Below are 25,692 nucleotides of genomic sequence, written 5' to 3' on the forward strand. Positions count from 1 at the left end.
TTTTTAACCATTTTTATTATGTTTTTATTTTTCTTATACTTGTTTCTTTTATTCCTGTTTATGTAAAGCACTTTGAATTGCCACTGTGTATGAAATGTGCTATATAAATAAACTTGCCTTGCCTTGCCTTAGTTTAAGTCGCAATTCCATAAGTGCACCAACATGGTGCGGCAGCACTACGGGCGTCCTAATTTCAAATCCCAGCTTGTGGACCTTTTCTGATCCTATCCCTCTCTCTCCCTGTCAAATAAAGGCAAAAATGGCAAAAATAAATCTGCAAATAAATAAAAAACTGATCACCTGCCTCTTATTAGGAACTTGGCTGTTTATTAGCACTTATAAAGTATGATCTTAGTCTACATCCCTAATTCTACCCAATACCTAACTACATTACTAACTATTAATAAGCAGCAAATTAGTAGTTTATTCAGCTAACAGTGCTAGTTAATGGTTTGTTAATAGCGTGAATTGCAGATTAAAACAAAGTGACCAGTCAGACTTTAAATAAAAGATGGAGAAACCAAGCGTTCATCCTTGAGCAGGGAATGCTTTAATACTGATCTACAGTATATGAACATTAGCACACACAGAGACCATTTCATCCCTGCTCCTCAAAGCTCGCACATTGACCAAAAATACGAACAGAATTAAACAAATGTGGCATGTTTGGCGTGTTTACAGATCACAAAATGTGACGAACATGACACACTCCTCGTTCATGTCAACATAGCGATTCCTTTGGAGTGCAAACATGATTAAAAATACAGCATGTTCCCAAAAAAACACCAGAAAGGAAGTGATGTCATGTTCTCTTCCCGTCTCAGCGGCGCTCTGCTGAGATAATAGCATCTCCAATCATCAGCGATTGTTGGTAAGAGGCATTGAAGTGTTTATCCAACAATGGTGTAATCTTCTTTACCTCGTGACGGTCAGAAACGACAGTCGTCAGTAGTAAGTGTGTGTGTGTGTGCCGCCTCCTCGAATAGTTAATTCCACCTGAACTAAGCCAATTCAGTCAATTAATCCTATTCATTACTTAAACTCTGCTCAGAAACGCGAGCATTTCGCTGAATTTCAAATCATACACGCTGGAAATAAACAGGATGGACCTCAAACCTTCGTATATATAGGCATTATTAAAACACAAGTGTGTTCAGTCATGTAAATAATAAATCTGTTCAGCTTTTCATAGACGTAGGATTGTTTTTGTGAGAGTGTAAATGGCTGAGGTGCTGACATTCAAGATTTTTGGACAAAATTCAAACAGAATAATAAAAAAAAAAGTACTTAAAATGGTACAAAAAAAGTCTATGAGTGACGTCTGATAAACAAATATCAAATGATAAAGGGAGAGAGTCATTTCTATCATGAGTGACGTCTGATAAACCAATATCAAATGATAAAGGGAGAGAGTCATTTCTATCATGAGTGACGTCTGATAAACAAATATCAAGTGATAAAGGGAGAGAGTCATTTCTATCATGAGTGACGTCTGATAAACAAATATCAAGTGATAAAGGGAGAGAGTCATTTGGACTGATCTAATCCGCTAAAACATGTATCGGTCTTCATAGGTGGAAATATTTTAAAAAGCATTTTTCATAAAAATAATCATAAAATTCAACAACAAAAAACCCCAAAACATTTATCAAATTTCCGCTGAGGTTTTGATGTCGGTTTAACACCCTACTGAGTAAATAAAGGGTGCTGTTCTTTAGTTTTAGGACAACTTTGATGAAGCACTTCAAATGTTGACTACTGTATATCGAAAAGTATAAGAGTAACATTTTACAATAGAGTTCTGTTGGTTACTGCATTTACTAACATGAAGAAACTCTGAATAATACATTTATTACAGTATTTATTCATCTTTGTTAACATTAGTTAATAAAAAAGCCATTGTTAGTTCATGTTAACTCCGAGCGCATTAACTAATGTTAACAAGCACAACTTTGGGCTTTAATAATGTGTTAATACATGTTGAAGTGTGATTAATAATGCTGTACATGTATAATGTTAGTTATTAGTTCATATTAGTAAATAGATTAACTAATGAAACCTTATTGTAAAGTGTGCCCAAAACAAGTCAAAATCCAAATAGGTTTGTGTTGCAGCATTTACATGACAATTAAACACTTTTATATCCTAAATCCGTATTATAGTAATGTGAAAAAAGTGCACAAATTAATTAATTTTCAAAAACTTATTTAAAAACGTGCTTAATTAACATGAAAATGTCCAAACGCTAACACGTTAAAATAACGGCCCATTAGTTCCTGTTAGTTCATGTATTTACTAACATAAACAAACTCTAAATAATACATTTACTATGGTATTTATTCATGTTTGTTAACGTAATTAACATTAGTACATTAACTTATAGTGCATTAGCTAATGTTAACAAGCACATCTTTGGGTTTTAATAATGCATTAATAAATGTTGAAGTATAATTAATAAATGCTTAGGTTATTCATTATTTGTTCAAGTTAGTAAATCCATTAACTAATGAAACTTTATTGTAAAGTGTGACCACAAAATGAAGCCTATTTTCATCATTTGTTTTGTTGCAGCATTTTCATGACAATTAAACACTTTTATATCTCAAATTATCATTACATTAATGTGAAAAAGTCTATTGAATATAAATAATTCATTTTCAAAAAATGTGTTCAAAAATGTGCTTAATTAACATAAAAATGTCAAACTAAACGCTAACACTTTAAAATAACGGTCCATCAGTTAATGTTAGTTCATGTATTTACAAACAGGACAAACTATAAATAATGCATTTACCACGGTATTTATTCATGTTTGTTAACGTTAGTTAATGTTATTAAAGTTAATTCACGTTAGTATGTTAACTTACAGTGCATTAGCTAATGTTAACAAGCACATCTTTGGGTTTTAATAATGCATTAGCAAATGTTAAAGTATGATTAATAAACGCTTCGTTCATTCATTCTTAGTTCATGTTAGTAAACAGATGAACTAATGAAACTTTATTGTAAAGTGTGACCACAAAATAAAGCCTATTTTCAACATTTGTTTTGTTGCAGCATTTTCATGACAATTAAACACTTTTATATCTCAAATTATCATTACATTAATGTGAAAAGTCTATTGAATATAAATAATTCATTTTCAAAAAACGTGTTTAAAAACGTGCTTAATTAGCATGAAAATGTGACGAGAAACAACGCTAACACTTTAAAATAACGGTCCATCAGTTAATGTTAGTTCAGGTATTTACAAACAGGAACAAACCATAAATAATACATTTATTATGGTATTTATTCATGTTTGTTAACGTTAGTTAATGTTATTAAAGTTAATTCACGTTAATATGTTAACTTACAGTGCATTAGCTAATGTTAACAAGCACATCTTTGGGTTTTAATAATGCATTAGTAAATGTTGAAGTATGATTAATAAATGCTTAGTTCATTCATTCTTAGTTCATGTTAGTAAACAGATTAACTAATGAAACTTTATTGTAAAGTGTGACCACAAAATAAAGCCTATTTTCAGAATAGTTTTTGTTGCAGCATTTTCATGACAATTAAACACTTTTATTTCTCACATTATCATTACAGTAATGTAAAAAATAAGTGTATTGAATATAAATAATTCATTTTCCCAAAAAATGTGCTTAATTAGCATGAAAATGTCACAAAAAACACAACGCTAACACTTTAAAATAACGGTCCATTAGTTAATGTTAGTTCATGTATTTACAAACATGAACAAACTATAAATAACACATTTATTATGGAATTTATTCATGTTTGTTAACGTTAGTTAATGTTATTAAAGTTAATTCGCATTAGTACATGATAACTTACAGTGCATTAGCTAATGTTAACAAGCACAACTTTGGGTTTTAATAATGCATTATTAAATGTTGAAGTATAATTAATAAATGCTTCGTTCACTCATTATTTTTTCATGTTAGTAAATCCATGAACTAATGAAACTTTATTGTAAAGTGTGACCACAAAATAAAGCCTATTTTCAGAATAGTTTTTGTTGCAGCATTTTCATGACAATTAAACACTTTTACACCTCAAATTATCATTACAGTAATGTGAAAAAAGTGTATTGAATATAAATAATTCATTTTCCAAAAAAATGTGCTTAATTAGCATGAAAATGTCACAAAAAAACACAACGCTAACACTTTAAAATAACGGTCCATCAGTTAATGTTAGTTCATGTGTTTACAAACATGAACAAACTATAAATAACACATTTATTATGGTATTTATTCATGTTTGTTAACGTTAGTTAATGTTATTAAAGTAAATTCATGTTAGTATGTTAACTTACAGTGCATTAGCTAATGTTAACAAGCACATCTTTGGATGTTATTAATGCATTAGCAAATGTTGAACTAAATGTTTTACAATATTATTCATACTTAACGTTAATAAATGCATTAACTAACATTAAGTGATGGACCATTATTCTAACGTATTACCAACAAAACCACAACATTTTAACGGTGCTAAAAACCCACCATGATTTTCTTTTAACTTTTTAACTCACACTTTACAACACAAGACACTTAGCTAAAGTTAAAAACTATAAACAATACTTGCGTTTATTAATCGTAGTTCAACATTTACTAGTGCATTATTAAAACCCAAAGTTGTGCTTGTTAACATTAGATAATGCAGTTAACAAGAACTAACAATGGATAATCATATTTCCGTTACCTAGCATTAACAAAAATATCATAAATGTATTGTTTGTTGTTCGTAGCTGTTAGTAAACCAATTAACCATGTGTCCTATTGTAAAGCGTTTAGTTTTCCTTACGATTTAAATTCGTCCTATTTAAATCTGAATTTCGTACAAATTCTGATTACGAAATTGAATTGTTGGGAGAAATATACTCATTATCTTTGTTAACGGTGGTGATGAAATGTGTGTCGGCAGTGAGGCAGCTCTGGAGTTTGTTTGATACCGTCCCGTCATCTTTTCCTACATCTGCTTCTCTATCGCCTCAGTGCTGCCCTCTGTTGACGGGGAGGATAAACAGATCGGATCGCAGTTTCTGTTCAGTCAGAGTTCAGTTAAAGCCCAGTCCGGCTCCTTTCGGCCTCTGAGATGCTCGGATCGGCTCTGTGATGCCTCTGCCTTCGGGGCCCAAGCCGGTCCCCGGGGTCCAGCCCATACTCTGCAGCATCCGGTTGCCCACATTTGAGTCGGGTAGAGGAGCAGCGCTTTCGCCAACCACACCTAACACACACACAGAGAGAGAAACAGAGAGAGACGGGGATAATCTGAGTTAAGCGGAAAAGCTCACTGATTCCTCTAATGCACTTTCTGGGTTGAAAGGGTCCACAAGATAGAACTTCAGGTTCTGTTACTAGTGATCCAATCAGAAGTGATCAGATGGGACACATTGTTTCCATGGAGTACACTGGATAAAAAGGACTGCTGGCTAAAAGTTTTTTTTTGTTGTTGAATCAGATGAATTTTTTCTAGTCATCTCAACTTGCATCAGTCAAACCGACTAAAAATATTAAGTTAAACTTTGCATGACAAAATTTTTTTTTTTTTATGGTTTAAAATGTGTTGAAGTAACCAAGTATAACCAGCATTAAAACTAGATAACACTTTAGTTTAGGTCACAATTCATGCTATTAACTATTGGCTTTTTATACATGCTTAATATTAAGATATTGAATGTTCATTAGGGCTGATTTATACTTTTGTGCATGTATTCTTGCATTTATAATTCTTGCATGGAGGAGTGGAGAGCATGAAACTTATTCCTGTGACGCTCCAGGGACAGACGGGTCTTCGCCAAGATCCAGCTTTCTCCAGCCTCCAGCACCTAGACTGCAGCTCTGCACAAGACGTTTGGCCATAGGAGAAATGGTCGTGCCCAACTGAGCCTGGTTTCTCTCGAGGTTTTTTAATTCTTTACTTTGGCCAATTGGTGAAGTTTTTCCCTCGCCGCTGTCGCCACTGGCTTGCATGGTTCGGGATCTGAAGAGCTGCGCAATGATGGATTTGCTCTTCAGTGTTTGGACTCTCAGTAGTGATTATTAAACCACACTGAACTGAGCTAAACTGAACTTAAACACTGAAAACTGAACTACACTGTTTCAATTTACTATGATCTTTTATGTGAAGCTGCTTTGACACAATCTACATTGTAAAAGATAATAATTTCAAGGGGTCGCGAGAGTGATTTAAAAATTGTGTAATTTTCAGTAATTATAATAAATATTTTTTAGTATTACAAGTGAAAGATAGTATTTTCAGATTTACGATATTACTAATAAATTCATAAAGAATTTAGGACACATTCAGGCAGAATACATTTTTGTACTTGAAACGCAGTGCTCAGGAACAGTTTAAAACTTGTCATGTCAACTTGCCGCAGTAAACAAAGCCCGCAATGCTTGCCCTGCCTTCGCGCTCTTCTTATTGGCCCACTGCTCTAAGAACTGAACACAAATGGATTGGTTAAAATCAGCTGTCAATCACTCAGTCAACGTCTCCTGTCTTCAGATGACAGGAGCTACAACCACGAAAATTTAAAGCGCTGAAGATGAGAGAAAGATTTAGTCTTAGAAACACCTAAAGCTACAAATAATGGCACATCTGATTACTCATCATGTGGTGAATGTTAATACACCATCTACACTTTTCCAAGAGTGGATAAAAGATTTCCATTGGCTTCAAGTCTGTTAGGATAATAACTAAAGCATTCACTGTAAAGTCTCTGGGACAGATTTTTCAGGTAACTTTGCCACATCTACACATTTTAAGCACGAGAGGTTCTGTTTAATCCTTCATTTAAATCGCCAGACGATGTCAGCCGTACAAGTGGCAGCTATATGTAAAATTTAACACCACGTTCACCATCGCAAAAGGGCTTGCACTGACTAAGATTAAACTAATATTGCAGCTCAAGAAAAGACCGGTATTGCTATTAAAATGACGTATGCAAATAATAAGGTATATGTCAAAAGCATCTGTGCAATATCAGACACCATCCGTGAGAACAGTTATCGTTAACAGATTCATTAATGAATTCATGTCAAGCAGTGCGTGATATCTTTTGGTCCCTCAATTGTGTTATAAAAATGTATTTTCTTGTGATAACGGGATTTCATTGAGACATATTTTCCTCACGCATGCATATATATTTTTTTGCTTGTTAGTTTTGATTAGTGTTGATTTCAAATGCAATAAATCTGTTTATAAAACTTGTAGTAACGGTACGATAATTGGTGGGAGCCACAAAATTTTGGCTGCTGCACCTAAATTTTTAAAGTTAGGAGCACTAGTACTACCAAGCAAAAATGTTGATTTCGAGCCCTGTAATGAATAGTAAATATAGTTAAAATATTGTGAACAGTTTAAAAATGGTTATTTTTATTGTTTGTATATGCTTTGGTAGTGGGGGGGTCACGAGTTCTTGACAATCTTGCATTGTCGCTGGTTTAAAAGTTTGAGAACCACTTCTTTAAATTACCTAAAGATTAAAGTTAATCCCTTACTTTTTTAGTGGAGAAGTAATTTAATTACAGTAACTATTTACTTTATAACTAACCACACCAAACTAGGATGAAACAAAGCCTGAAATGCATTTAAAAACAACACATTAAAATGTTTAGCTAAATAAATGTAAGAGCTGACATTTTTCAATGGGTAAAAAGGTGCTTAATTTCACTACAATACATGAAATCTAATTTATAATTGATTATTAGGTTTTTTTTATTGTTTTGTATTATGACTATTATTAGTAATTAAACACATTTGCATCAGCATATTGATGTTATTTTTCGGAGGATGATCATTATTTTATCTCGAAGGCTATTTACATGTATTAAATGGGTAGTAAAAAAATTACATTTACTCAGATTCCAAATTTGCATGATTTTTTTATCTGCTGAACTTACAGGGATAGTTCACCCAATAATTTAAATATCCTCACCACTTACTCTCACTCAAGTGGTTCTATACTTTCATGAAATTTATTTCTTCTGTTAAAAACTAAAGAAGAATGATGGAAAAAATAGTTTGAAATTTATTTGGTAAATGTGTTACCATTGTAGTTTATGCGCTTTTTTTCTTAGCGTATAAAAAGTTTACTCTACTCAATTGTGCGCATACATTTTTAATGCGCATTTTCTAATTTTATGCAAATTAAGAATTATGCAAATTATTTTCATTAAGCATTTTTGTTACATAATAATACAAAATGCGGATTAAAGACACAGTATGAAACATAGCCCCTTTAAGCTATATTTTTTCCGATATCTACAGAACAAACCATCGTTAAACAATAACTTGCCTAATTACCCTAACCTGCCTAGTTAACCTAATCAACCTAGTTAAGCCTTTAAATGTCACTTTAAGCTGTATAGAAGTGTCTTGAAAAATATCTAGTCAAATATTATTTACTGTCATCATGGCAAAGATAAAATAAATCAGTTATTAGAAATGAGTTATTAAAACGATTATATATATATTTATACATACATACATACACACACATACATACATATATACAATATACACCATTAAGAATTAATTATTGGTACTTCTCTGAATTTTTGTTTCTTTTTTCCAATATTTCCCAAATTATGTTTAACAGAGCCAGGAAATATTCACAGTATGTCTGATAATATTTGTTCTTCTGGAGAAAGTTTTATTTGTTTTATATTTGATAGAATAAAAGTGGTTTTACATTATTAAAAATCCATTTTAAGGTCAAAATTATTAGCGAATATATATTAAATATTAAAATGCAGATTAAAAACACGGAATGGAACATAGGCCCTTAAATCATTATACTTTTTCGATAGTCTACAACAAACCATCGTTATACCATGACTTGCCTAATTACCCTAACTTGCCTAATTAACCTAGTTAAGCCTTTAAATGTCACTTTAAGCTGTATAGAAGTGTCTTAAAAAATATCTAGTCAAATATTATTTACTGTCATCATGGCAAAGATAAAATAAATCAGTTATTAGAAATGAGTTATTAAAACTATTGTGTTTAGAAATGTGTTAAAAGAAATCTTCTCTCGGTTAAACAGAAATTAGGGAAAAAAATATACAGGAGGGTTAATAATTCTGACTTCAACTGTGCACATATATATATATATATATATATATATATATATATATATATATATATATATATATATATATATATATATATATATATATATATATATATATATACATACATATATAAATATACATTTCTATTTTTTTCTATTTAGCAATGTTTGGATGTTACCAAGTCATGTCAAATGATAACATAGATTAAACTAATATGAGACAATGTATTCCCTCACTGGTAACTTTGATATATCTGTAAGGTTTTGTGATTCAAGATTATATGATCTGTTTTTTTGTTGTTGTATTTTTTATTATTAACATGTACCTCTTTTAGATAATCGCTTTTTCTTCAGATGTTGCCAAGCATCTCATGTTAAATGATAACATGTAGACTGAACAAATATAGGACACTTTGTTCCCTCACAGTCAACTCAAAGTCTGAAAAGACAGATTTTATTATTAGTTTCCTTTTTTGATTTCTTTACTTTTACTTTATTAATGTGTGTATATGTGAATGTATGTATATGTGTGTAGGTATGTATACATGTCAGTGTATGGATATATATATATACCCTATTTGTTTTTCTCTTTTTCAATGCCGTGGTTGTGGTGAGAAAGGGGTAATGTACTGCATTAAATTGAAAATGCTAAAGTCAATAAATAAATACATATATAAAAGTATTTAAACAGGTAGAGCGTGAGTATATATGATGCTCGAGTGATTCCTCCTAAAGCATTACCAAATAAATCAGTGCTCATGAGATTGCAGTGAAAGTCTCCTATCTGAGCACTTTTAAGTAACCCTGATGTTGCATGTCTTGTTTCCTGCTTCTCCAAAACTCCAAATGCTTTCTGAGAAATGCGTAATCTCAGCTGGTGGCCTCTGACCCCTGAGACCCGCAGCATGTGCTTGAGTCGCAGCTCAGGGCAGGAAATGATGGACTTCAGTGAGGAAATGCGATCAGCTCTGATCTGCCGCTCAGCTGCCAATCCTGTTACATAATCAGTGCTGAGTTCAGCGCTAGAGTGTATGAGCGCTACGAGAATTAGCTGGACACATGGGTCGCGTGTTTCCATGCAGCATCTGCGCTCAGGAACTCATTTACATCACATCTGCTGCATTATTATTTATCATTCATTTATTATTCACGCCTTTATTGCGTCAAGATGCTGTTTCCAAAAATGCTGCCTGTTTTACTGTTTGTCTCTTTTTTTGGTGTCAAGGGAGTCAACAAGTTACAATACAGAATTATGTATGAATTACATAATTACGCATAAGAAAAATGTGGTCATCTGACTTCCTGAATATTTCAAAATACAATCTTGTAACTCATGAAACCTGAAAGCTTGCATTACCAAAGGAAAAAAGGTGATAAATAAATAAAGAAATATACTGAATATACACTCTGTACAATACATAAACACATAATTACTGTGTGTGATGCCTTGTGTTCCTTCATCAATAATCTCCTTGATTTTGTGCATGAGCGTGTATGCTTGTGTGTTACCTGATGATGACTGTGCTCCCACAGGCGCAGCTTTTCGTCGTCTCTTTATATCTCCAGTACACAAAGAGCCAAGATGACCACTTGTTTGCCTGCAGAGAATAAGAGTGTAAATGAAGCATATATATTTATATTAGCTGAGGTTTATGTGTGATGAATAAATAAGCTTTCCCAGGGGCGTTGCTAGACCCAATTCACTGCACGTGCCCCAGTAAAAATCTCCAGTGCCCCAGTAAATGCATTGAAATATGATTTACTTTATATGCAAGTGTATTTATTAAGAGTGGTAATTCCGAAATAAAGACGGTTATTCTCTATGTGCAACCGAACCAACGCTGGTGAAAGCAATGCAATCAAATATCAAATCAAATACATATACATATATATACATACATATACATATATATACATACATATATATATATATATATATATATATATATATATATATATATATATATATATATATATATATATATTATTACTTTTTTTTAATTAATATTATTTTTAGCATTATTTTTAGGGGGGATGGGGGAAGGAGGTACGTGCCCCAGTAGAGCTTTATGTCTAGCAACGCCCCTGAGTTTTCCATTGATGTATATTTGGTCAGGACATGACCAATTTAGAAATAATTGCCTGAGATGCAACTATTCAAAGATCCAGAATCTGAGCATTAATAAATAAAATGAAAATATTGTGAAAATCATCTTTAAAGTTGTGTAAATTAAGTTCTTAGCAATGCATTTAACTAATATATTGACAGTAGGACATTTACAAAATGTCTTCATGGAACATGATCTTTACTTAATACTCTAATGATTTTTGACATTATAATCTATCATTTTGATCCATACACAGTATTATAAAGCTGCAACATCCCGCTGTCCCTAGTGAAGCGGAATACAGAAGTAACTGAAACTGCAATTCATCGGCTCGCCTTTGGGGGCTGGCTCCAGGAGGTCCAGATGTTCACTGACTGCAGTGCTAATTTGGCAACTTTTAAGGCAGGTAAAAACATGTTTACTGCCTGGTACAAAAGATGGTTTTGGTGCATATAGCTAATAATACCCTTCATGACAACTTTAAGCGAGGTGAATTTTTTTTTTATAACTCATTCGTTTATATTAAGTCTGCATAATTAAGGGCATGGCGAATTGAGTAACAGCTTGGTCTGACCGGTCGCCGTCAACTTCACATCAGCTGATTCCGGCTGATTAGCCGCTGAACTCGGCATATACATCGTATTTTTGTCTTGTTTTACATAGCTTTACACAGTCAATTTTGGGATTATTTCTTACAATTATCAGATAATATAGCATGCTGTGTGCACCTAAATGTGCTCACAAACCGTTAACTTGGCCTCCGTTTCCCATGTGAGTGAAATTATATCCTTTATACCATCTTTATAAATGTTTTTGTTTTATTTAAGATCGTTTATATTTTTCTTTAGAGCTGTAAAGCACTCCAGAATCTGACAGATTGATTAGCTGTAGGCTCTAGAACAGTCATCTTAAACGTTGATATACAGTGTTATACCTGGGTTTCATTAATAGCCTTGCATTTACTAACACAGACTATATTTTAAGTGTTTGGGAGTAATTTGCGTTTTCCTCCTGTAAAAAAACGTCATAAGAACAATGCTTAGTGGCTCACTGTATTACAACAGTGTTTTTAACAGACTAAACACTTTATTGATATAGTGTACAGCCAAGCACATGTAGTCAGAACACAAATGAGTCGCAGGTAATGAAGTATTAAGCGTTTCTCCCAAAGAAAAGCCCGTTTAAGCAAAATGCTAGCAGACATCTGTTGCTCCACCGATGCTCCGCTTCTTTGCCCTTTTTTGGTCATCTCCAGTCGGTGCGATGACGCGCGAACAAAATGGTGACGGTTGGTCACGCCTACTGGTACCTTCATTTGTGCTCCACAGAATCCTATGGGTGACGTCACGGATACTACGTCCACATCTTTTACAGCAGGGGTGTCCAAACTCGGTCCTGGAGGGCCGGTGTCCTGCATAGTTTAGTTCCAACCCCAATTAAACACACCTGAACCAGCTAATTTCGAGGTGTACTAAACTTCCAGGTGTTTTAGAGGAAGTTGGAGCAAAACTATGCAGGAAACTGGCCCTCCAGGACCGAGTTTGGAAATCTCTGTTTTACTATGTATTACTACTCTCTATGAGTATTATTGGCTATTGCCCATGCAAGATAAGACTTTAAGGATTTTTAAATTTATATATAGACATATTGAGGATAAAGGAGAAAAAAATTACAACATGCAAACATGGCAATAAAACATTGCTACATAAAGCTAATAATGACAAAAGACACGTAGGAGTAGTCCAACTTAAGTATAAAATGACATACTGAAAAGGAGATATGACATAGAAAAGCCTGTGATGCCATCTAGTGGCACATAAAGGCTAGCTCCTCTAAAACATGTCTGTTTAATTGAACTTCAGTATTATTTTGATTAGATTTAATATGTAATCTTTACCTGCTCGCAGTTTTTAAAGAGCAGCTTTTCCTGTGGCTTCTGTCACTGCGTGAATCCCAAAGCAACTTAAAACAAACAAACAAATATATTAGATATGTCATGCATGTCAAAGTTTGCTCATCAGAGGTTTATGATGGGCCTGAAACTCAACAAACAGCAAATAAAGCACAGATTCATTAAATAAAAGAGAAACGAGAGAAAACTTCTGAACACAGAAACACATCTTACTTGGTCTCTTCTGGCACCAGAACTGAACCACGACCTACAGGAAGACAAACACATGGACATTATGGATAGGTATTAAATACAAACTTTCATTTCAGATCATTTGACAGCACTAATTTATATATAAATTCATATTATATATACGTTTTTTATATTTTAAAATATATATTTTCTATTTATGTATACATTAATATGAACGTGCGTATTTCTATACACATAATAAATATACAAATTGCACAGAAAAATATGTACATGCAAACTTTTATTATCAATGTAATTACTTGTGATTTATTATTAACTTTAATCTGGGTAATTTAGTATTTAGCAATTGATCTGAGTCTTTTGGTCTTTTCTTTGTGATTAAGCAAAAAACAAAATGATTCATCAAAAACAAATACATAAAAAAGCTTCAAAATATTCAAAACACTAAACTAAAATAAAAAATCAGAACAGCAGCTCTGACAGCCGACTTACTCATGAGGATCCTGGGATAGTCTGGGTAATCTATCGGAAATTCCTTGAGAGCTTCCCTGTTAAAAAAATAACAAAGATAACTTTTTAATGCTGTGGAAAACATCTTATGTTCAACTTTGCTGCATTTATTTGATCAAAAACACAAAAATCTGAAATATTGCAAAATATCATTACACTGTGAAAAAACTTCTACTTGAATAAATGTAATTATAAAAAATAAATGCACTTATGTGATGTACAGTTGAGCTTTTAGCAACCTTACTGCAGTCTTTAGTATCACATGATCCTTCAGAAATCGGACTAATATGATGATTTGATAATCAAGTAACAATTTGAAATTGAATTTTATCTATGTTCTAAATACATAATTAAATAAAAATAATATATATATATATATATATATATATATATATATATATATATATATATATATATATATATATAGGGCTTGACTAACTTTTTTTAAACACCACCCACTGTGACTAGTAGATTTCCATCGTTACTAGCCACTTGCCATTTTCACTAGCCACACTTGTTGTTTGGAAAATATGTTTTATATGAATAAATTTGACACTGAAATGCTAAAATGACTTGATTTAGATGTTGTGTATTGTCCACATGTCTCCTCATTCATTTCACTTTTTGTGTGTGTCGAGTATGAGCTTGCTCAAAGTACATGTGTCGCATTGCAATTCGTTTTTATTTCACATGACTTTACAGGGCTCAAAATTAAGGATTTACCAAATTTCTCTGACCACATCAAAAATAAATAATTATTTCTAAGCCACGAATTTTAAATAATGTGTCAAAACAAGCAAAATATAGCTGTATACATGCTCTTTTTAATTCAGCAAAACTTTTCTTTAAAAAAAAAAAGACATTTAAAAAATAATTATTGTCATGCATCTATAATATGCACAGTAATCTGTCCTAGCTAAAGGTCTCAGATTACCCATACCGTGAGTGATAATTAATGGATGATCATGTGCACAGGGTTAATGTTAGCCTTGTTAATAATCTGTTCAAAGAATAAATCAAAAGCAGCCACCGCTGCTGCTTACAACAGGATTTTTATTTTTTTAACCATGAGCTCTTGAAAGCATCAAGACTGTGTGTGTGTGCACGATCATCGCTTTTGTCTAGTCTATATAAAAGAGAACTGATCGCACCAGCTGCATTTTCCCAAGGCACGCTTGCTTTGCGCAAGTAAACGGGAGTGCGCGTGTTTTTAACAGTCATACACATCACATCACCTGTATGCACGAGTGATCATCCTCTCATTCAGTATTCACCTGCTTTCTTTGGCTCACGCGAACACAATTAGTTTTGTCAGTCGTGCTGCTTGTCAATTCTAAGATCCCATTTGCACAAATATTGGGCCATCCTTATTAGCGAACTCTGCTTTTAAGAAAACTACAACTTAAAAATTATTTTCAACCAGCCAAAGTGGCTAGAGTCTGTCTAACCCGCCACAGCTGAACACACACATGTATGTACCAAGTAATGATATAAAAGTACATAAATAAAAGTGTTTTAGACAAGCATACATACTTGTGACTGTTCAAGACAGGTCTGTCGTGCGAGTCGTGCTTGAAACCCTGAAAAACAAGACATTTCATGGAGAAATAAATGCTCCACATTGCATTAAATAGTTTTCTGCAGGTATAAACAGCTCCTCAGAGCATGGACATCATTAGCAGATTTATAACTGCATAATGTTAGTGCGTTTTGCTTTCATTTAGTATGTAGTTTTATCCAGTTTGTTTCTACCAGCAGATATTGTGTTGTACAGCACTGCACTCTAGTGGACAAGCTTGTAAATTCGAGCTGTATCCACTTGTTAAAGGATAGTTCACCCAAAAATAAAAATTTTACCCATCCTCCACTTGTTCCAAACCTGTTAGGTTTATCTCTTCTGTTGAATACAAAACAAGATATACTGAAAAATGATTCCACCACTGACATTCAAACTATAAACAAAAAATAGGAAGTCAGTGTATGTTTTTTTCCAACATTCTTCAGTATATTTTCCCTTGTGTTCATCAGAACAAAGAAACTCAAACAGGTCTGGAACAAGAGGAGGATGAGTAAATGATGATTTAGATGATGCTTTGGGTGAACTGTCTCTCTAAGTCTGTGTCTCTGGTTATGCGTTTGAACACACACCTCTTTGGGCTCCCTGTGACATTAATGGAAAGGCTCCGGTCAGGATGCTGTTAAATACGGGGTCATTGAGGTCCAGTTCATTGGAGTCCCTCTCCCACCAGGGCACAACACCGGCGATGCCACAAGCGCCGCCCGGCTCACCCTCGTAAAACCAGTCGCTCTGCTCATCGTCTCCTGAAATGCCACACACACACACACACACGCTAGAAACGCATAACTGTGCACTCTTTTTGTTATGTATATGGATTATTTATACTATATATGAATATACACACCTTGCCTTCCCTCATCATTGGTGTACAGACCTCCGTCACTGCTGTTACTCACACTGCTCGTCTCGCTGCAAACACACACACACCGCAGATCGTTTTAAGCCTTTTGTGTGAAACAAAATGGTCAATCTCAGAAACTAAGATATAAAGCTAATCATTAATACTATTTTCAGATTAATGCAACTCATTATACCCTATTTTAAAGATTTAAATCAGGGTAATGTGCTAAATAGTCAAGAAAAACTTAAACCATAAAACATATTCATACAGTATATTTAAGATTTAAAATGTACTAAAAGAATATATCTTCATGCATTTTTGCGTGATATACATTTATACATGTTTAACTAAAAACTATTTATTTATGCATATTCAACAATTTTAACTAAAAATTTTATAAAGGGTAAAAACTATCTAAATATATATTTAAATATATGAAATATAATTTTTTATTTATATATATATATATATACACACATATATACATATATATACATATATATATATATATATATATATATATATATATATATATATATATATATATATATATACACACACACACATACATGTGTATATGTATATATATATATGTATATATATATATATATATATATATATATATATATACATATATATACATACATATATATATATATACACATGTATATACATACATACATATATATATATATATATATATATATATATATATATATATATATACATATATATATATATATATATATATATATATATATATATACATACATATACATACATACACACATATATATATATATATGTATACACACATACATATACATGTATATATATATATATATATATATATATATATATATATATATATATATATATATATATATATATATATATATATATAAATAAACAACAAATATATCAATTACAATGAAAAAAACCAAAGTAAAATTTCTAAAAATGTAACTATTTAAAATGCTAACATAAAGGATAAAAATTTAAACTTGGTTAAACTAATATTACAACAAAATTTTTACTCAATCATTCTACAGTAAACACCAATCCTAATGCTATCCCCCCTTTAAAATTTTTAAAGGTGTTTTAAATGAGATTTTCATTACATTCAATATTTTCAGTGCTTTTTTGAATACATTTTATTTTATTTGGATTTAATAGATTACAGTAAAGCAAATACATTATTATTTGAATATAAATCAGCACCATTTTAAGGCAGTAAAAATTTGACATAAATATGCCAAAAAATATGCCATTATTGTTTTCTCTTTGCTTTAACATCATGGATTGTGCAACTGCAATAAAACCAAAAGTCTAGTCCTGAGCAATTATGAGAGCAAGTGTTTTTTTTCAGATGTTGAGTTAAAATATGACCTGGGTTAATGAGATTTACCCATATTAATGTGCTATGCTAATGCAGACCGTGATCAATAGTATTGCATCTGGTATAAAATCTGTGCAACAGCAATAAAACCAAAAGTCTAGTCCTGACCAAAATCAAGAGCAAGTGTTAAAAGTGCAGTGTGTAAGTTTGACACCCATAGTTGAACTCGGTATTGCATTCCTGGATCAAAACAAACGAAAGCGCAGGTTGCCAGATTGAGGACCAACAGGAACAAGCAACTACTGAGCCTAAAGGCTGATTTAAACCGTGTTCTAAATAAAAGCAATGGCATGCCATAGAAATTATATTTTCCTTATTAAAAGAAGTTTTTGTTCTAACCAACACCTCAAATTAATGTGTTAGAATCAGCTTCTATTTCTCACAGGTGAACAACAGAAAACTGACAATGATCACCTCAGGTACACCTCATGTGCTTTAATCAGTGTTAAATGCTTATAATGAAAGTTTGAATGTCATTTTACATGACACTTATTGGCATACTACTTAAAGCAGCAGCAGATCTTGAAGATAAAATAAACTGTGTGAAATTGTACTTTAGAACTAAACACACATCAGCGATTCAGCATCTACATTTAATAATGTTAAAGAGGTTTAATATGCATTTACTAGATTATAAACCTTACCATTTCGTGAGCGAGGGCATATTCTGTGCTTCTGAATGGCTGTATTTACATTTCTGTCGTGGTTCGTCTGCTGCAAACAGTCAAATTGCTTATCACTGCAAATCTCGTTACATTGCGTGTTGTTAGGACACGGGGTTACAAAGTTACCTGCTCGTCTTGTGTTTACGCTCGTAATATTGATATTATTTGCTAATTAATAACCTCATGTGGAACTTTAAATCTGCATCTCCTTTTAGAGTCTGCTACTGTCTACCAGAGGTCGCATTTCGTTGCGAGCACACGCTTTGAGAGTCTTTCTGACTGAATGAATGAAATGCACCGTTTTCCTCAAAGTCAACATGGGGTGCTGAAATATGATTGGCTAAACTGGCACTGGGCGGGACAAAAGAACCAAAACAAAGACAGACGTTCCAGCACAGAACACACATTTTCAAAGCAGAATATCTGACTTCAGCATTGTTTTAAAACAAGAATGCTCACTTGGCATGTTTCTTAATTATCTGCAAACATATTATGGTATTTCTATGCTTTAGAAGAGTCAAAAACTTACATACAGCACCTTTAAAAAAACAAGTAAAAACAGCACTTTTTTTCGTCATTTTCCCTGAAGGACAGAAGAAACAGGAAGAGGCTGTGCTATAAAGAGGAAGTGAACACTAACCACCTGTCACTCATCTCCTCATCTGAGCCTTTCTGCTCCTCAAAGTCCATCTTATCTTTGAGCGAGTGTCCCGCTTCTTCACTCTCCACCACCACTCCTTCATCCGCCACGTCCTGAGTGAGTCTCTGCACTGTAAACTTCCTCTTCTTCACCCTGTTCTTGTTGGCGTCGCTCACTTTGGCCTCCGGACTGAACGCTGTCTCTCTGCTGCCCCCTACTGCCGGCGCTTTAGCTGGCGGTGCGAGCATTGCAGTGACATCTAGTGGTGGATCCACAGCCATGCGCTTGACTTTCCGGCGTCTCCGCAAACTGCGGGTGCCCAATACATCGGCTCCGCTCAGATCGTCCAGCCAAAGTGGTCTTTTCCCCCGGCCGGAGTCAGCAGTGAGAGGCGTTCGGCGTTTCGCGCCCAGCTGCTCGTCAGAGTCACTGTTATTGTCGCGGGTGTTAGCGCCCCCTGCTGCCGTGGAGGAACGGTAGTCTTTCTGCTCCTCCAGGCTGGATTCGGAGCCTTCGCTTAGGTGGCAGGTGTCCCAGGGTGGGTGAGGGTTGTCAGAACGACGTTTCCGGCCACGGCGCTTGCGGGCCTGGCGCTTAAGCAGGCAACCGACGGCAAGTGCATGATCTCCTCCGTCTCCAAACCCTCCACGGGCTTGTTCAGAGCTCTCCTCCAAAGCTGACACCAGGTCATGGACCAGCTCGTCCATCGTCCGCCGAAAGTGCCTGAACAGGAGTGCACACAGGTCAAAAATTAGACAAAAATGAAGAATCCGTACTAAAAGATCAATTTCGGTCACACTTTATTTTAAAGTTCAAATCTTGCTATTAACAAACCCTTAACTCCATAACTGTCGCCCCCTACTTTCTAAACAAACTCTGTAAAAAATGCTGGGTTCCACACAATCGATTTGTGTTGGGACAACATGAAGGTTAACTTACTAGTTTTTTTTACAAATTTAAGTGGATTAAACATATTGCAAGACAATAAGTTGTTATTAAGTTGATTTAAGCTTGGTCTTATTTTAAAGAAAACAGATGTCAGATTGTAGCTGCTCAGTGGCTACAAACAGGCGGTGGCTCAGTGGTTAGCACTGTCGCCTCACAGCAAGGTCACTTTTGGCATTTCTGTGTGGAGTTTGCATGTTCTCCCTGTGTTGGCGTGGGTTTCCTCCGGGTGCTCCAGTTTCCCCCCACAGTCCAAAGGCATGCGCTATAGGTGAATTAGATGAACTAAATTGGCCGTATTGTCATGATTTATTTGCTTATACTACAATATTATGGTTTAAAAAAGTAACAGTAAACCGTCCCACATGTTGTACAGTGACAGCAAATGTGTTTTAATCTATTTACCTTCCTACGCAAGAAAAACAGTGGTTAATTATGTATTTAGAAGACCTTTCCAATGACATATAGTTTGTCATTAAGATTACATTAGGAATTATTTGTAAAAAAAGAGTTTTGTAAACCTAAGAGTGCAGGTGGCGGTGACAGTTAATTCTGAATTGTGAATCAATAAACACCTAATTTTCTGCTTATTAATAGTCATTAAGGTAATAGTTGGGTTTAGGTATTGGGTACGATTAGGGATATATAATAAAAGCGCTACGTACTAATAAACAGCCAATATATTAATAATATGAAAGCAAATAAGAGTTAATAGTAAGAATTGGTCCCAATAGTGTAAAATATTTCAGATATAAACTAAATATAAAAGACTTATAAACCAAATTAAATAAAAAATAAAGCAAACAAAAAGCCTTTTTGAATTAGATAAGAATTATTTAAATAAGAATTAATTGTCATGCTACATAATCACATTTACTGTATTCATTTCTAAAGACTTTCTTTTTTAAATTCCAGTTTTTATGGCTTTTTAAAATGAAAATTATTTCACATATTAACAGTGGAAGCATGTATGTTTACTGAAAAAAAATCCCTTGACCATTTTTAAATTCATTGTAAATTAATTGACAATCCCCACATGACTATTTATTTATAAGTCGTCATGTGAAATTATAGCATAGGTCTCAAACTCGATTCCTGGAGGGCCGCAGTTCTGCACAGTTTTGCTCCAATCCTAATCAAAGACAGCTGATACAACTTATCAAGGTGTTCAAGACTACAAAACAGGTGTGAGTTGGAGGTGGTTGGAGCTAAAATATGTAGAGCTATGGCCATCCAGGAATTGAGTTTGTGACCACTGCTGCACTGCATTATAGTATATTATGCTCTGTTTTAATCATTCATTTGTACTATTTATCAATGTAAAGAATTTAAATTGGATTGTTTGCTATCTACATCTTTTACACACCAGTAGGATTTATTGTTTAGGATAATAATCAACATTTGAAGATGGTGTTGGTAAAATAACAACCACGCCATCCACAATCTTCATATCTAAGTCTGTACATAATCAAACCATAACACTTTTAATGATCTGTCTGGAAAATCAATCTATTAACCCAGTGTTTCCCAACCCTGTTCCTGAAGGCACACCAACAGTACACATTTTCAACCTCTACCTAATCAAACACACCTGAATCGACTCAAAGCATTAGAAGAGACTCCAAAACGTGAAATGAATGGGTCAGATAATGGAGACATCCAAAATATGTACTGTTGGTGTGCCTTCAGGAACAGGGTTGGGAAACACTGAATTAACCGATGGTTTAAAACTCTATAATAAAACACCACAGTATCAGCACGGTAATGAAAGCGCAAAGGTCCAATGGTGATGGGTTTACCCTCTTCTGATGCAAAATGTCTGCCATATTCATATGATTTGATTTTTACTTATAATAATTTCATTTTAAAATATCAACAATAAATAAACTCCATGACAATACAATGGTAGTTACAATGGTGATGTTGATCATGTCACATTATAGCAAATTTGCTCTGTTTTAATCATTAATTCCTGTATTACTTGTCTATTTAAAAATTTTAAACTGCTTTGTTTGCGGTCTACATCTTTTACACACAGTGACATTAATTATTAAGGATTATCTCATTAAGTCATCCACATTTGATGATAGTAATGGTAAAAACAATGACCATGCCATCTAAAATCCTAATGGCTATTAGGAGCTATACATAATCAAATCATAACACTTTTAATGATCTGTCTGGAAAATCTATCAATTAACTGATGATTTAAAGCTCTATAATAGAACACCACAGTATTAGCACCATAATAAAAGCACAAAAATCCAATGCTGACAGGTTTATCTTCTTATCTCTGATACAAAATGTCTGCCATATTCATATAATATGATATGTCACTTAAAATAATATCATTTTAAAATATCAACAATATCGAAAACACTCCATGGCAATACAAAGGTAATTACAATGATGAGGTTGATAAAGTCGCATTCTAGCATAATACATTAATTTCTGAATTACTTGTCTAGTTAAAGAATTTAAATTGTTTTGTTTGCTTTTACACCCCAGTAATATTTATTATTAAGGATGATCTCTTTACGTCATGCACATTTGATGATAGTAACAGAAAAAACAATGACCATGCCATCTAAAATCCTAATATCTATTAGGATCTATACATAATAAAATCATAACACTTTTAATGATCAGTCTGGAAAATCAATCAATTAATCGATGGTTTAAAGATCTATAATAAAACACCACAGTATTAGGTGCATAATAACAGTTTACCCTGTTAATGTTACTTCTAATACAAAATGTCTGCCAAATTCGGATAATGTGATATTTCACTTAAAATAATATAATTTCAATATATCAACAACAAAAACACTTCATGGTAATACAATGGTAGGCTAGTTACAGTGGTGAGGTTGTTCATGTCACATTCTAGCATAATTCGCTTTGTTTTAAGCATTCATTTCTGTATTACTTGTCTATTTAAAGAATTTAAATTGGTTTGTTTGCCGTCTACATCTTTTACACACCAATAACATTTATTATTAGGGATGATCTCTTTGTCATTCAAATTTGATAATGGTGATGGTAAAAACAATGACAATGCCATCTAAAATCATAATAGCTATAAGGATCTATACATAATCAAATCATAACACTTTTAATGATCTGTCTGGAAAAATAAATCAATTAATCGATGGTTTAAAGCTCTATAATAAAACACCACAGTATCAGCACGGTATTAAAAGCACAAAGGTCCAGTGGTGACGGGTTTACCCTCTTAACATTACTTCTGATACAAAATGTCTGCCACTTGTATCACTTAAATCACTTAAAATAATATTATTTAGTATATCAACAATAGGCATGGAATGATAAACGTGTTCAAGGTATACCGCAGTTTGGAAAAGTCAAGGTTTTAAAACTGCCAAAATTTCCTGTAAAACCGTTCACACCTAAACACCTAAAGTATGTGTACATTTTTTATTTACATTTTTTTAGGACAAGTTGTAAAGAAATCTGTGTTTTTGAAACTAATGAAGACAGCAGAAGTCAATGATTCATTTGAATAATTTAGCCTGACATGTTTACTGCTCCAAAATATTATAAATCTTTCAAAAATTAAAATATATTATGTTCAAAGGGGGAAAAAAGTTTTAGTTTTTTACCCAGACATTTAAAAATAATATATTTAAAGCAGTAATCACAATACCGTGATACCGTGAAATCGTGATTTTTTTTATCCAAGGTTATCATACCATCAGAATCTTAGTCCAGCCCATGCCTTATCAACAATAACAAAAACACTCCATGGCGATACAATGGTGACGTTAGTTACAATGGTGAGGTTGATCATGTCACATTATAATATAATTTGCTTTGTTTTAATCATCAATTTCTGTTTTCTGTCTATCTAAAGAATTGAAATTGGTTTGTTTGCCGTCTACATCTTTTACACACCAGTAACATTTCTTATTAAGGATGATCTCTTTAAGTCATCCACATTTGATGATGGTGATGATGGTAAAAACAATGATCATGCCATCTAAAATCCTAAAGGCTATTAGGAGCTATACATAATAAAATCATAACACTTTTAATGATCTGTCTGGGAAACCAATCAATTAATCGATGGTTTAAAGCTCTATAATAAAACACCACAGTATCAGCACGGTAATAAAAGCACAAGGGTCCAGTGGTGACGGGTTTACCCTTTTAACGTTACTTCTGCTACAAAATGTCTGCCATATCCATATAATGAGATATTTCACTTAAAATAATATTATATCAACAATTGGCATGGAACGATGAACGTGTTCAAGGTATACCGCAGTTTGGAAAAGTCAAGGTTTTAAAACTGCCAAAATTTCCTGTAATACCGTTCCTAAAGTATGTGTACATTTTTTATTTACATTTTTTTAGGACAAGTTGTAAAGAAATCTGTGTTTTTGAAACTAATGAAGACAGCAGATGTCAATGATTGATTTGAATAATTTAGCCTGACATGTTTACTGCTCCAAAATATTATAAATCTTTCAAAAATTTAAATATATTATGTTCAAAGGGGAAAAAAAAGTTTTTTTGTTTTTTACCCAGACATTTAAAAATAATATATAGAGCAGTAATCACACTACCGTGATATCGTGATTTTTTTTTTATCCTAAGTTATCATACCGTCAGAATCTTATACCAGCCCATGCCTAATCAACAATAACAAAAACACTCCATGGTAATACAATGGTAGGCTAGTTACAATGGTGAGGTTGTTCATGTCACATTCTAGCATAATACGCTCTGTTTTTATCATTAATTTCTGTATTATTTCTCAATTTAAAGAATTGAAATTGGTTTGTTTGCCGTCTACATCTTTTACACACCAGTAATATTTATTACTAAGGATTATCTCTAAGTCATTCACACTTGATGATGGTGATGGTAAAAACAATGACCATGCCATCTAAACCCTTACTAGCTATTGAGATATACAATCAAACCATAACACTTTTAATGATTTGTCTGGGAAAATAAATCATTTAATCGATGGTTTAAAGCTCTATAAAAAACACAGTATTAGCACGGTAATAAAAGCACAAAGGTCCAGTGGTGACGGGTTTACCCCCTTAACGTTACTTCTGATAGAAAATGTCTGCCATATTCATGTGATATTTCACTTAAAATAATATCATTTTAAAATATCTACCATAACAAAAACACTCAATGGCAAAACAATGATAGTTACAATGGTGAGGTTGATCAGGTCAGAAATTCACACTTCGGACACATCATGCCCGGATCTGAATAAACTGACCGAATAACGAATAAAATCACGCAGTCAATAACCTACCAGCCGGTTCCTGCTTTACCGAAGCTCTTGATCTCGGCGGCGCGGAACATCAAATCCACAGAAAACGACAAAAACTCACAAGAAAATATCGAGGCCGCGCTGACAAACCATAGCGCCTCAACAACAACACCACCGCGCCGGAAGTGGACTACAACACTTAAAAGACACGTTTCCGGAATCCGAGCCGCTTTCTAACAGCCATAGATATATATGCTGGATGCGTGCATGCGTCAATAGCGCCGCCATATTTGTACAGTGCTCCAAGGACAAATATCATTCACCAGTCAAGACTAAAGCCAATGTGAAGATGCTGGACTTTAGCCCTGTGTATGGGTGTAATGACGAGCAAACAAAGATAACAAAGCACAAAGACAGAAAATTTCATAGGTAAGATTTCGTTTTTTTACATTTTTGAATGTTACGAACTTTTGTGCCAAACAAGTATTGATGATAATACAGTCACTGCATTGACCACACGGCTTATAATAGTTTTGTTGAATGAAATAAG

At 33.4% G+C, this 25,692-nt stretch overlaps 1 protein-coding gene across 2 annotated transcripts; it reads right to left on the bottom strand.

Annotated features, from left to right (window-relative positions):
* Positions 1–527: 527 nt before the first annotated feature.
* gpatch2 (G patch domain containing 2) lies at positions 528–25,317 on the bottom strand. Of its 2 annotated transcripts, none has more exons than XM_056481361.1 (10): positions 25,185–25,317; positions 18,944–19,663; positions 16,240–16,304; positions 15,965–16,138; positions 15,350–15,396; positions 13,799–13,854; positions 13,328–13,361; positions 13,100–13,164; positions 10,604–10,692; positions 528–5,241 (listed from the first exon to the last, which is right to left on the bottom strand). In XM_056481361.1, the coding sequence occupies exons 1-10, from the start codon at positions 25,232–25,234 to the stop codon at positions 5,072–5,074; spliced, it is 1,470 nt and encodes a 489-aa protein (XP_056337336.1). In that variant the 5' UTR covers positions 25,235–25,317; the 3' UTR covers positions 528–5,071. The 2 variants fall into 2 exon arrangements, with proteins under 2 accessions (XP_056337336.1, XP_056337334.1); XM_056481359.1 differs by having other exon boundaries at positions 18,941–19,663.
* Positions 25,318–25,692: the final 375 nt, after the last annotated feature.

Source organism: Danio aesculapii, chromosome 20, assembly GCF_903798145.1.
Source record: "Danio aesculapii chromosome 20, fDanAes4.1, whole genome shotgun sequence".
In the NCBI taxonomy this organism is placed as follows: domain Eukaryota; kingdom Metazoa; phylum Chordata; class Actinopteri; order Cypriniformes; family Danionidae; genus Danio; species Danio aesculapii.